The sequence below is a fragment of the Erpetoichthys calabaricus genome, chromosome 2 (genome assembly GCF_900747795.2).
Source record: "Erpetoichthys calabaricus chromosome 2, fErpCal1.3, whole genome shotgun sequence".
NCBI classification, from domain to species: domain Eukaryota; kingdom Metazoa; phylum Chordata; class Cladistia; order Polypteriformes; family Polypteridae; genus Erpetoichthys; species Erpetoichthys calabaricus.
In genome coordinates this window covers 200824489-200839677 of record NC_041395.2, presented here as the reverse complement: position 1 = coordinate 200839677, position 15189 = coordinate 200824489, and the positions used below count along the sequence as shown (strand labels likewise).

The 15189-nt window shown below is 36.2% G+C and overlaps 1 protein-coding gene across 1 annotated transcript in view; it reads left to right on the top strand.

The window, feature by feature from the left end:
- Nucleotides 1-15189, top strand: part of masp1 (MBL associated serine protease 1) — a 206672-nt gene that overhangs the window by 166895 nt on the left and 24588 nt on the right. Inside the window, exons 12-14 of the mRNA XM_051922229.1 lie at nt 12999-13112; nt 13423-13620; nt 13876-13943. Coding sequence (XP_051778189.1) covers nt 12999-13112; nt 13423-13620; nt 13876-13943 — 380 coding nt within the window. The remainder of the gene's footprint in view (nt 1-12998; nt 13113-13422; nt 13621-13875; nt 13944-15189) is intronic.

Sequence of the window (15189 nt, the reverse complement as noted above, 5' to 3'; positions counted from 1 at the left end):
TATCCATCTGAATGTGTTTTGCGATCAATAAAGTTTATTCAGGCAGGCAACTGCAGAAGTGAAATGGGAAGCTAGGCTATTGATGGGCACGATAATACTTTAGTGAATTAAGTCATTTGACTCCACTTATGAGCAAAATCTAGATCTGTTAGTTCCCAAACAGCTTTTTTTCGGGACAAGCAGCGTTTTTAAATGTCAATATAACTTTCCAATAATTTGACTTAAGATTGGTGGTCAAATGTTTTTTGTTATCAAAATGCATTTGAATGTTACTTCTTTTGGTCGTTTATCTTGTTTTCTAGCCTACTGCCTTAGCTCTCTCTCCTTCCTGCTCTTTTGCATTTGAGTTCAAAATCTGCTAATGTGAGAGGCTTGTGTCATCTAATGACAAGTGTTGAGATATAGTAAATATAAAAGATCAGTACACTATCAAGTCTAATATACAAGTAGTTCTTTCAGCAATCCTAATATATGCAGATCAAACTTGTAAAGCACTTCAAAGCTAAAAATGCATAAATAAATAAAGCTGGACAGGTCTGTGGCAAGCACCCTCCTGGACGAATAAAAACCGTTTATTTAATAATGTGTATTATAAACAGATAAACTGTATGCAGGGAGATATATTTCAGTATGTAATTGAATACACGAATCTCCGTGGAGATATATATATATATATATATATATATATATATATATATATATATATATATATATATGTGTGTGTGTGTCCTTTGTTTCATTTATTCATTCATTAATCCCTTAAAAAGTTTCTTGCTTCATATAATTGTCAGGTGACATTGTGTAACATGAATTGTCAGCAAACTTTACATTTCAAATTCAAGTATGTTATTATCTGTATAAGCACCAATTTATCAATTAGAGTTTGTTCTCATAGCACCTGCATTATAGACTTAAGATGTGTCAGTGCTTTAGGTTCATTAAGAGTAAAAAAAAAGAAAAAGTTATTTCTTCACTTTAAATGTTGAACTAAAACATGTTCATGTGAAAATATCAAACAATTAATCACCCTTTAATTAAGATATTTTTCAGGAAAACCTAATGTTTAATCAAACAGGCAATAAGTACAATATGTATTGGTAATTGCCATTCTTGCTGCCCACATATCAATAGTGTTATGTCAAAAAAAAGAACATATTAATAACTTTACAGTACAAATAATTTATGGTATTCTACTTAGGATGTGGTGTAAATTTGTAGCAGTAAAAAGATTATTTTATTTTTTTATGGTTGAGTTAGAATGCCCCCCACAACCTCCCCCCATACCGAAATGTCAAAATCCACCCATATATAATTGTACCTGTATCTGAAAGATTTAAATTGTGGTGAGTCAGTATCATTGCCTAACCTGCACAATAAGGACAAAAGAACACTCCAAGCCGAAATGTGCAAGTCAATATCCTTTTGACTCCAGTTAAATCAGTCATTAAGAAAATTAAGAGTATAGCACAACTATAAATCTGCATAGAGCAGACCATCCACAAAATTTTCATATATAAGAACATACTTCAGAATAGCTATAATATATATTTATTTATATATTGTGCATTTAGTAATCAAAGAAAGCTGCCACTTCTGTCACTTTGGCGATGTCCCAATGTCACTCATGCACAGTACCACTGGACATACACATCATTTCGATCAGCTTAGCAGTGCTGTTATTCACACACAAGTGCATTCTGTTGTGCCTATGATGTTTGGGAAGCTTAATAATATTATCTAGTGTCACTGATACAGCTTCAGATAAATGTATTTTACAGTCGGTGCAAAATGTTTGCTCAGTGGTCATGCATTTGCTGCTGCGAGTTGAAATGCCAAAGGGTCTATGCAGACCTTTTATCTATGTGTTGCAGACAACCCTTGCTCCCTCATTCATCTGAAACACCATGGATGACCATGGCAAACCAACTTTTTATGCATTGAATATTATCATAAACATCTGTGTGAAAATCCACATCACTACTACTTGATTTGACTTTTTTTTATTTATTGGCATATTATCACTACTTGCATTACAGAACATTTTGTACTATTAATATTTCACTGCTATAAAAAATATACAATAGGAACTGTTATAAAATAATAGATAGGCTGAATGCATTTATGGTATGCAATTTCATCTATTAATATGTGTGACTCTTTATTATTTTACAATGTACATACAAATCAAGACTTGTAATAAAAATGACACTGGGCTTTCTTTCTAATATTTTTTGTGCTGATGGTTTAAAAGCTCTAGTATGTGATGACAGAACACCATGGATGATTCTAGAAGGTCTTTAAGTATGGCAGTTTTTTCTTGAACATTATGCATCACCAAACTACTTTAGAATTAGTGGTTTATTGACTTTTTTTTTTAAAACTGACAATTTTAATATGGAACAGTCCTTTTTTAACTTTTGTTTTATTAATATAACTTTTCCTTATGTCTATCTCTGACCAAAAAGGCAATGGGGATGAATGGTATAATACTTTAAATGATATATTATTAGTTCTTGTTGTTTCTCAATAAACAATATAGCTTTTAAAATTTTACAACTTTGCAATGAACGTCTGATTCATTTAAACGGTAGTGTAATTAAAAATGCAGCAACACTAGGTATACTGTATTAAACCTCACTGGCAATAAATGACAATTTAAATGTTGTTCATTTTAAATCAGTAGTTCGGGTTATAATGTTTTACCATTTTGTACGGAACATGTAAGATTAATCTAAGCAAGAATTCCACAAACTTTACATATTCTGCAAAAAAATAAAAAAAAACTAGAAATGTTTTCTGGGGTTTTATTTCTCATCAACCAGGAATTCAATCCACAAAACTACACTAAGCTTCACTTTTAGCCTAGTATGGACCAAGCTAAGGATTTACGCTTAGTTGCCTCCGTTACCTAACACAACTTGTATTATCTTCTTTGGTGGAACCAAAACTGATTCAGATAAATTCAGCATCTTTATTTAAGTGACGTTTATGTGCTATACACACTTCCTAGAATACCCCCCTAGTGTGGTAGAGGCAGAGTCCAGATCTAAATTCATTTAGAATTTGCGGCTGAACCACAAAAGGCTGTTCTTTCAGTATCCCCATGCATCTCGACAGACCTTGTTCTCCGTATTACAAAATATACAAAGCAGCAGTAGAGAAAGCACAAGGAAAAGCAACCAGACTGATTTCAAGACTGTGAGTTATGAACTATGAGGAGAAGAATGGGGACAAATTGTAGCATCCAGGTTGTGTAAAGCCAAAATAATGTAATGTAAAAAAATGAAAAGTTGATGTGGAAAATTGTTCATTCAACAAATCCTGGACTCGTGAGTATTTTTTCATGGAGAATAGTGGTAAAGTAATTACTTTGGTATTCAAAGAGCACATCACTGCATTTAAAGACTACAACTTGAGCCATCACAGAAATTTATCTTAAGAGGAGAAGGTGAAGACTGCAGAGGAATGGTTAATTCAACTTCAAAAGCAGCAAAGTCTTTTTACTAAGTTTCATACATCAATGAACAGTAAACACTAGCTCCTAAAATTGCCAAAATAAGCAATCTGTTTTTGATGAAGAATTTGTTAAAGAATGCTTATTCAGAAGAAGGATGCAAATAGTTACAACACTGATAGAGGATATTGTGGAGAGTCTGGTACTACCGCTAAAATGCACAGTGTAAAATGTCAGCTTCTTCTCCTTGGCCTTGGATGAGAGGTGTGATGTTCATGACACAGTGCCCCTGCTGATATTTGTGAAAGGAATAACAAAAGACTTTGAAATGACATAGGAACTGGCTTCTATGTAGTCAGTGAAAGGGACAATAACCAGTAAGGATTTAAGTCAGTACGTACATGCAAAAATCAGGACTAAAGTTGGGAAAGTTAATTGATATGACAACTGATGGTTCTAATTTGAAAGGTAAGAATGTTGGACTTTTAAAAAAGGATGCAGGAAAAAGTAGCCAAGATTATTCCAGCCCAAAAACTCATATTTTACATTGCATTCTTCACCAAGAAGTGCCATGTAAATGAGTGCTGAAAATTAATCCTGTGGTTGATGTTGAAATGAGTACTGTAAATTTCATCAGGGTTGTCATTAAATTTCTGACACTTTGTTACACTGTTGGAGGAACATGAGACTGATCACACTGATCTGGGCTATCACACAGCTGTCAGGTAGCTAAACTTGAGTAAAGTGCTCAAACAGGTCTGGAATCTGAAATCAGAGATTTATGAATTTTGTCAGATGAAAGGAAAACCCATTCGTGAACTAAGCAGCACTGAGTGGTTATCAGATTTAGCATTTGCTGTTGATGTTGATGTGACTGCACATATGAATGAACCGAATAGAAAGTGCAAGGCAAAGGTCTTTTTGCACATGATATGCACAACATAGTCAAGGCCTTCATGTGGAAGGTGTCGTTTCCCTCTCAACAAGTAGAGAGGAACACATTGATGTAATTTCCCACAATGAGAGGGAGAGATCTATCTGCTGATCAGCTTAACTCATATGCAGCCATGTTCTGGGCACCGCATGGTGAGTTTTCCAGGAGATTTGAAGATGTCAAAGCAGTGGAAACTGAAATTTTCACCATCTCCTCTCCTTTTACATGTGATGTGGACAGTGCATCCTGTAAGGTACAACTCGAACCTATAGTCTTGCAGTCTGATGCACTGCTGGTAGAATATGTCCAAGTCAGTGCCATTACTGACATTCTCCAATTCTGTCAAAGAGGAGAATTTCCCACACTTGAGAATTATCTCAGAGAATGTTTGTCTTCATTGGATCAACATACATATGTGAACAGAGATTCAGTAATGAAGTTCAACAAATCCAGATACAATGATGACCATCTGTCTGCTGTACTGCAAATAGCAACATCAGGAATTACACCTGACTTCAGTGCATTATTTGAAGCTCATCAAAGACTTAATTCTTCCCACTAAGTTGTGAAAGATACAAAGACAGTAAAATGTTTATCAGTGATTAATGCAGTAAAATGTATTATTTTCTTTATTTTATTTTTTTTACACAATCAGGAATTCTAGATTGTGTTAGAAAGCATGCTATAGTGTGTGTATGTTCCATGGTTCAATAAATCAAGCAAAATCAGTGAATATGTGACCTATATAAATTTTATTATGATGAAAAAAGAAATATAACATGTTTACTGTAATGTAACAGTTTTGCAGAATGTCTTTGGCCCTCCTCAACAAGCTGGTTTTCTCATGTGCCCCCCCCCCCCCCCCCCCCCCCATGAAAAAATAGCTATCCAACCCTTCTCTAACCTCACCATCTTGGTTTCCTATCAAGTCTGATATATTGTCTCTTGGGTTCCCATCTTCTAGTTGCAATCATTATGGTAAAAATTTCTTCCTTTCTACATATTTCTTATTGTAACTACATCTTTTTTTAATGTCCTACAGTCTTAAGGACATGATGTGTAGCATTGTCTACCTCTTTCCCTCTTCACCCATTGCATGAAATGTTTCACTCCTTAACCCCTGCCAAGAAATAAGTCTCCATACTTTGTTTTTAAAAGTATTATGCAAGTCCTTCTTCTTTTGATCTATCTTATCTGTGAAACTTCCTTCCACTCTTAAATTATTCTAGATTTTTTTAAAGAATATCTCTAAGTTCCAAAACTCTAAAGCATCAACACATTTAGTTTAAATTTGTTCACAGTCTATATTTTAACCTAAGAAAGAGTTCTGCCATTGGACTTTTTGTTATTATATGATGCCTTACATATTTTTATGTGCCAGCCGGTTGTCAACTATTGTGTTCTGGAAGTATCATCATATGACATCATCAGTGCAAATATATTTAATAATGATTGGACATTTAATTCAAGATTGTGGATTCACCCAAGCCTTATAGTGATCATTTCTTTGATATTTTGGAAGTTCTGGACTATGCATTACTGTTGTGTTTCCTGACTAAGATCTGACTTTAGCATTTTGGCTTCGTTTTCTAATTTTATTATTGGATTTTACTATTTCATTCTCTGTTCAGTCATTACCCTTGTTCCTAGTCCTTTGTGGAACTCTGCTCTCTTAATGTCCCTAGCATCTTCATACTCATATTCTGGGAAAGCCCTGTTGTTGATTCCTTTTGGTCCTTTGTATCCAACCCTCTTTCTATTGTGATATGGTGAAACAGATATGGAGAAAAGGGTGGTAATCCAAATAGACCCATAAACTAGACCAAACTGCACAGGTAGGTTTCGTCCATCACAGGGTCAAAACGGGGAACTGGACTTTAAAGTTAAAAAAAATATTTGAAATGTTCAACATTGCAAAACAATGCCCTTCAAAAGAGAGGATGAACCATTAAAACTCTGGCATGAGAAGATAAGGCCCACAAACAATGTTTTTAAATAAATGGTTTGTTTATATAAACAAAAGAAGAACAAAAATGGAAAGGCAAAGGAAAGTAAGGCAAATTAAGCCAAGAAACATTTGCCTGAGAAGGCAAAGCTAACAAGTCCATACCATTTATCCCCAAACAAAAATTTTAAAGCCAAAAAAAAAAGAAACAATATTCGCAATGAACTGTAATTTTTGACTTCTGTGTATCTCTGCTGGGTGCATCTCTTCCACCATAATATAAAGGTAGAAGGCAGTCTCAGTAGAAGTGACATCAGAGTGGACCTTTCCCTTGGGGTCCACCAACATAACACAAGGAACATAAGAAAACAACTTAGATATACAAATTGAAAATATTAAGTAATAATTTAAACAAGGACTATACTTTGATTTAAAAAATGTAATTTCTGTTAATCACACAATTAATATGTTTAATGAACTATGTTAATCATAATTGTACTTATTTCCTAGCATATTAATTACTTTCAAATACAAAAGAGTTTTGATAATGTTGTTCCTATGTATAATAAATTATTCCACTTAGTTTATTGAATAGTTTTGTGCAACAGAAACAATTAAAAAACAGTCAATAATTCTGCCTTTAAAATTATATTGTTGAAAAATAAAATATTATTGACTTTCTGAATATTCAGCCAGCTGCTTAAGAAGACCAGTTTATTTTTATTGGTTGTTCAAGGGATGTCCATTATTTATTAACAACATATCCAAATACGGAATACAAGTTTTTGCTAGGAACCACTGTTGAGAATCGCAAGTTTGAAAATCAAACGTAACTAAATATTTTATATAGTTAATATAAAATGTAATGCATTACAAAGAGTACATTATTTTTATGACACTGTTCTTTCTAATAGAGGTATGAAACCCATGCTTGTTATCAAAAAATGCATTTCCTTGAACAAAGAGAACGTTTATGACTACTCCTTTCCAGATCAAGGTCATAACATACAGTAAATCAGGATTCAATGCTATCCATTTTATTATGCAGCTTATTGTGTGCCTTATTCTAAATCTTTGTTATTTTTTAGTATGTCTGTTCTGACATTGGATATAGTAGAACACAAACTCTAATAAAACTTGCTTTAAATTTAAATGTAACTGTCTGCTACTTCTCAATTAGGAAAATACATTTAGTCTGTAATGTGCTGTGAAATAAATAACATCAACTCCCTTTTTCATCCTCAACATAAGCTCCCAAAAAATTTGCATTATGAACACTAGGCACTGTGCCATCTAATCACACTGTTCCAGTTTCAACATATCTGTAGCATATAACAGGAATAAAAATAAATTGAAACTTTAGGTTTCTGTTACTGGATTGTACACAGCAGTGTGTTCTAATTGGCTGTGTGATTGAGCCCTGTACCATCCAACTCATTTGCTTTTTGCATTTTACCAAGTACTGCTACGCTGATCACTGCCTCCCAGTGACCCTAAAATGTACCCCTTAGCACATGCAGGATTAAATGCATACCTATATCGTTTGTTCAATTCTTTTCACTTGATTGCAACATACACATGGCAAGCGAGGTGCCCTCATACATGATACACGATAATTATATATATATATTTATATATATGGAAGAGAAGATCTGTGATACGGTTTGCATATTTGTAGCTGGAGATCCACAAAGGGAGAAAAATGAATCAAGTATTATAAAGTAGTTTTTATTCCTGAGCTTTCAACCCCTGCCAGGGGTCTTCATCAGAGGATAATGCTTAGACTTACAAGAATCAAAGGCAATATATAGCAAAAAAGTACGTGGGGGTGAGGTGGCTAAGTCAGTATGATCAGGAGGGGTGGGTATTGGGGTATTGGGTGTACAGTTTATTTATTATGAACATGTTCTTCTTAAGTTTGCATATGCTGGTTTTATGTCCAAGTGTCTGTTGATGGCGTTCTCATTTGATAGCCAAGATTCGGCCAGCTCTCTAGCACTTTTAGTACTGGCCTTAAATTTTTAAGGCCTCTTTAATGCTAAAAACAAGAAATCTACAGCAGAAACACGAAACGCAATTTATAGTATTCCATGCAGTTCTTGCTCAGCGGTATACATAGGACAAATTTAAAAAAGAATCACCACACGTATACAGGAACATCGCAACGCCATTAAAAGAAAGGACTCACTTTCATTGATCTATACGCATACTAAATCAACAGGACATACATTTAACTGGGACAATGTACATGTAAAATTTAAGGCCAGTACTAAAAGTGCCAGAGAGCTGGCCGGATCTTGGCTATCAAATGAGAACGCCATCAACAGACACTTGGATGTAAATCCAGCATATGCAAACTTAAGAAGAACTTGTTCATAATAAATAAACTGTACACCCAATACCCCACCCCCCCATCCTGATCACACTGACTCAGCCACCTCCCCCACCCCCTCCACGTAATTTTTTTGCTATATATTGCCTTTGATTCTTGTAAGTCCAAGCATTATCCTCTGATGAAGACCCCTGGCAGGGTTTGAAAGGTCAGGAATAAAAACTACTTTATGATACGTGATTAATTTTTCTCCCTTTGTGGGTCTCCAGCTGCAAATATATATATATATATATATATATATATATATATATATATATATATATATATATCCATCCATCCATTTTCCAACCCGCTGAATCCTAACTACAGGGTCACGGGGGTCTGCTGGAGCCAATCCCAGCCAACACAGGGCACAAGGCAGGAACCAATCCTGGGCAGGGTGCCAACCCACCGCAGGACTATATATATATATATATATATATATATATATACACAGTACTGTGCAAAAGTTTTAGGCAGGTGTGAAAAAATGCTGTAAACAAAGAATGCTTTCAGAAATATAATGATTGTTTATTGTTATCAATTTACTAAATGCAAAGTGAGTGAACAAAAGAAAAATCAAATCAATATTTGGTGTTACTACCTTTTGCCTTCAAACCAGCATCAATTCTTATAGGTACACTTGCACAAAGTCAGGGATTTTGTAGGATTATAGTCAGGTGTATAATCAACCAATTATACCAAACAGGTGCTAATGATCATCAATGTCACACGTAGGTTGAAACACAGTCATTAACTGAAACAGAAACAGCTGTGCAGGAGGCTTAAAACTGGGTAAGGAACAACCAAACTCTGCTACGAAGGTGAGGTTGTGGAAGACAGTTTCATGTCATGGCAAGATTGAGCACAACAACAAGACACAAGGTAGTTATACTGCATCAGCAAGGTCTCTCCCAGACAAAGATTTCAAAGCAGACTGGGGTTTCAAGATGTGCTGTTCAAGCTCTATTGAAGAAGTACAAAGAAACGGGCAACGTTGAGGATCATAGACGCAGTGGTCGGCCAAGGAAACTTAGTGCAGCAGATGAAAGACACATCAAGCTTATTACCCTTCGAAATCAAAAGATGTCCAGCAGTGCCATCAGCTCAGAACAGGCAGAAACCAGTGGGACCCAGGTACACCCATCTACTGTCCGGAGAAGTCTGGACAGAAGTGGTCTTCATGGAAGAGTTGCAGCCAAAAAGATGTGGAAACAAGGCCAAGCGACTCAAGTATGCACGAAAACATAGGAACTGGGGTGCAGAAAAATGGCAGCAGGTGCTCTGGACTGATGAGTCAAAATTTGAAATATTTAGCTGTAGCAGATGGCAGTTTGTTCGTTGAAGGGCTGGAGAGTGGTACAATAATGAGTGTTTGCAGGCAACAGTGAAGCGTGGTGCACGTTCCTTGAACGTTTGGGGCTGCATTTCTTCAAATGGAGTTGGAGATTTGGTCAGGATTAATGGTGTTCTCAATGCTGAGAAATACAGGCAGATACTTATCCATCATGCAATACCATCAGGGAGGCGTATGATTGGCCCCAAATTTATTCTGCAGCAGGACAACGACCCCAAACATACAGCCAAAGTCATTAAGAACTATCTTCAGCGTAAAGAAGAACAAGAAGTCCTGGATGTGATGGTATGGCCCCCACAGAGCCCTGATCTCAACATCATCTAGTGTGTCTGGGATTACATGAAGAGACAGAAGGATGTGAGGAAGCCTACATATACAGAAGATCTGTGGTTAGTTCTCCAAGATGTTTGGAACAACCTACCAGCCGAGTTCCTTCAAAAACTGTGTGCAACTGTACCTAGAAGAATTGATGCTGTTTTGAAGGCAAAGGGTGGTCATACCAAATATTTATTTGATTTAGATTTCTCTTTTGTTCATTCACTGCATTTTGTAGATTGATGAAAATAAATGATTAACACTTCCATTTTTGAAAGCATTCTTTGTTTACAGCATTTTTTCACACCTGCCTAAAACCTTTGCACAGTACTGTATATATATACATATATATATATATATATATATATATATATATATATATATATATATATATATATATATAGTGTAGCAGTTGAGGCGTGTGTCCGCCTCTTGAACCCTCAGGTACCACTCCAAACACCAGGTAATAGTACAATTCTTCTTTATTGTACAGTACTCACGTGCACAAAGCACCCTCCACTCCACACTACTCATATAACAATAAACTACTCACAAAAACAATCCTCCTTCTCCCAGACACTTAGCCACCCTACCTCCCAGCTCAGCTCAGTGTCTGGGCTTTCCCAGAGTCCTTTTATACACCCTAACCCGGAGGTGTTCCTGCCCAACAGTCCACGGTTCCTTATTCCTTCCGGGTCAGGGTAAACAGTCCTTATCTTCAACACACTTTTTTGTTGATGGGCTTTTTCTTTGCTCATTATTTTGCATGGTGTACATGTACACATCTTTTAGTGTACTTTTTAAAATCTGGTATTGTCATTTTGTTTTGTATGTTGAAAATATTTTTATGCTTCTTTGATAAATTCAAGTTTTCTTAGGTATTGGGTGAAATAAGCTCACACAAGCCCATTAATCGACTTTTTGTTAGGTTCTTGTTCGTTCATTAGAGTACAGTAATCCCTCCTCCATCGCGGGGGTTGCGTTCCAGAGCCACCGGCGAAATAAGAAAATCCGCGAAGTAGAAACCATATGTTTATATGGTTATTTTTATATTGTCATGCTTGGGTCACAGATTTGCGCAGAAACACAGGAGGTTGTAGAGAGACAGGAACGTTATTCAAACACTGCAAACAAACATTTGTCTCTTTTTCAAAAGTTTAAACTGTGCTCCATGACAAGACAGAGATGACAGTTCCGTCTCACAATTAAAAGAATGCAAACATATCTTCCTCTTCAAAGGAGCAAACAAATCAATAGTGCTGTTTGGCTTTTAAGTATGCAAAGCACCACGGCACAAAGCTGTTGAAGGCACAAAGCTATTGAAGGCGGCAGCTCACACCCCCTTCAGGAGCAGAGAGAGAGAGAGATAGAGAGAGACAGATAAAAAAATCAATACGTGCCCTTCGTGCTTTTAAGTATGAGAAGCACCGTTCAGCATGTCGTTTTAGGAAGCAGCTGCACAAAAGATAGCAACGTGAAGATAATCTTTCAGCATTTTTAGACGAGAGTCCGTATCGTCTAGGTTTGCGAACAGCCCCCCTGCTCACACCCCCCCTACGTCAGCGCAAGAGAGAGAGAGAGAGAAAGTAAGTTGGGTAGCTTCTCAGCCATCTGCCAATAGCGTCCCTTGTATGAAATCAACTGGGCAAACCAACTGAGGAAGCATGTACCAGAAATTAAAAGACCCATTGTCCGCAGAAACCCGCGAAGCAGCGAAAAATCCGTGATATATATTTAAATATGCTTACATATAAAACCGCGATGGAGTGAAGCCGCGAAAGGCGAAGCGCGATATAGCGAGGGATTACTGTATAGTGTTGCTAGGTAATAATTACCACAGTGCACCACACCTTGTTATATAAGTCTCCAATATTCCCCTACCCCTGTGAAATATGAACCTTCAGGCCTAATGATAACAAAATTTCAGACATGCTGTTTCATGGCAAGGGTCAATCAAATGTATCTCTGGGCTAAGAGCCATGTCATATTGTGACAGGTAAAGGGAATTAAATCTCTTTTCACTTGAACATACAAGGCAACATGGGGTTCTAATCAAAGTCCAGGCAGTAATAAAATGTGATCTAGAAGAATTACTTAATTTCAGTTAAATATTTTCTCTTGAACTCGGGTACAGTGATGAAAATTATATTCAGAAGTGCCAGGATGCACTTTTTCATAGAAAGGGTCATATGAATGTGGAACAGTCTACTGATTCATGCGGTTGAGCCAGAAACCGTAAAGGTTTTTAAAAAGGTATGTGGATTATATATGAAAGTAAGTTATGTATTAGCATGACAAAACAAGTTTGATTAACTGAATGGTTTTCTCATTTGTGAAGAAGTCACAAGAGGGCAGTAGAATACATAATGAGATGTCCAAAGAAAATTCTGAAGGCAGAAATAGAGCATGCAGAAATGAAATAGCAGTCAAAATGCAAAGGAAAGAAAGAAGTGGGAAAAAATGGACCACAGCATACTAGTGGAGCAGCATTCTATACTGTACAGCTCCGACGAATAGGCCCAAGTAATCTCTCACAAAAGAAATATCTTTGTCACAGTATTTATGCAGTTTACTGTTTACTTATTTTAAGCAATACAAGTGTATGGATTTTCTCTGTTTTAGGTAACAAATGGATTGTCACAGCTGCCCACTGTCTTCATGATCCACTGGATTCTGAAAACTCAGTTGTTCGAAGTTCAGATCTTTTTACGCCAGGATCTTTCCAGATTATCCTGGGTCAGTATTTCTTTCTCAGTTCTGGTGGTTTTTGCTTACTTTGTAGGAATATCTACAAGATGAAACAAATGATTTTCAGCCCATGTTAGTATCACATTAAGATGTTCCTTGAATTCCCACCTTCACTAATTCACTGAAAATTATTTTACAGTATAGTACATATTTCAGCAGAAACATCTTCTTTATTAGTAGCTGAATTTTCACCCTTATTACCATATGTTTTACACTGCATCGATATAACCTTCAGTTCTAATGGTTTTTTCCTCATGCTTGATTAGTTCAATAATGTTTACATCTTTGTTCACACCAGGGAAACACAGAACAAGAAGTAGAGATGACACCGAGCAGGTGTTTCACTACAAGACTTCTATTCTACATCCTCAGTACAAAGCTGATACACTTGAGTTTGATGTTGGACTTCTTGAGCTCTCAGAACCAGCTGTTCTGAACAATTATATCATCCCTGTGTGTCTTTCAGAAGAAGCCTGGCAGTCTGATTTGCAGGATGGTATGGTATCAACAATGCATGACTCTGAATATCTTTTTCCCCAGGTGATAAGAACTTGTGATCTACAGCAAATATGTTAAATTGGTCTGGCTTTGAAGAGCCAGACAGGAATAGATGTTATCTAAGTACTGGATAGGGACTAAATAAAATTGTAAATGAGACCATGCAACAATTTAGTCTTCAGTTTTCATGAGCTACTTCACTAGACGAATTCCTTAAGAATAGTTATCTAATCCTCTACCTTTGATTTATTAGGTGATATGGTGCTTGTCAGTGGCTGGGGAAAGCAGTTTTTACGTCGCCTACCTGAGTCCCTTATGGAGGTAAGCTGCACAAAATGCAAAAGAACATTAGTTAGGTAGATGTCCTACAGCCAAGAACATTGGAAGTGAGTGATCCATTTCACAATCACAGATAGTTCATAGAAAGTTTATGGCAGACTTCGGGGCTCAGAAATAAGTAGCCTTTTTATCATATCTTGCCATCATATTTCCTTTATTTTTTAAGCATCTTGTGTTTTACAGTACTGTATAAAGTTGCACATCATGTGGAATATTGTGGGGCAATATGGTAAGCTCACAGCACAACAAGATAGTAGTATATGAAAGTGAGACTACTTTTTTTTGTATGCTGACATTTCCTTTGTGAAATTTTGTCTTCTATCTTGCAGCTTACTTGGGGCACTGGTGATAGCCACATCAGTGATTATGCTAAGCAAACTACTTTTGACATTTTATATGATAGGAATGGTGCTTTCATGTGCAGTATTCCAGTACCTTATTATTTGGGCAGCAAGTTTTCAATGTACCTAGGGTGTCCTTGTTTACTCCTGTTCTACGAAAAAGACCACCTCCAGGAGATTAACGCAATTGCTTTTAAAATGTCTTGACATTAAATTTTTCAGGTTCCAGCACCATGGGACAAGATGTGAGGAAACTTCAAAATGTTTATTAGCACAGAGTATATTACATTAGATTGTAAAATTACAAAAACAAAAAAGTAAATTCTGTAAGTTTTTAGGAGTTAAGAAGCTCTCAACAAAAAGATTTGCCTGAGCTAAAGCAACTTCTTTCAGTATGGAAACGGGGGGGCTTTGACTGGCAGAGATAATTTTAGCAAGCAGCTTCTTGTATACTTGGGGACTGCAGTAACTTTTTGGGGCATCTGTCTGACTCACTGTGACTAGCAAAGCTCCCACATTCTTTTCACATTTTGAAAATAATGCTTTTCCTATTTTTCCAGTGTTTCCAGTGTTAATCATCTTAGCTGGCACATTGTTATCATCCTCTGAGCTTTGGACAGTTGAGGTCAAGAATCCATATCTGACCTCATTTTGATTAATTCTAAATCTGGGTATAAAAATGATTTTATCCACTGCTTTCCTTCATTTATTAGCTTCCATTTCTTCCAGTAATTGTAAGCTTTTTAGTCATTTCTAGGTAACACCCAATCTTTAGTTTACCTTAATGTCAATTTGAAAAAATTCATAGAATTACATCTATACAAGAAGCCTGTTTGTCATATCTTACCGTCAAGGAGAGAATAAATAACATCTTTTATTTTTCGCTT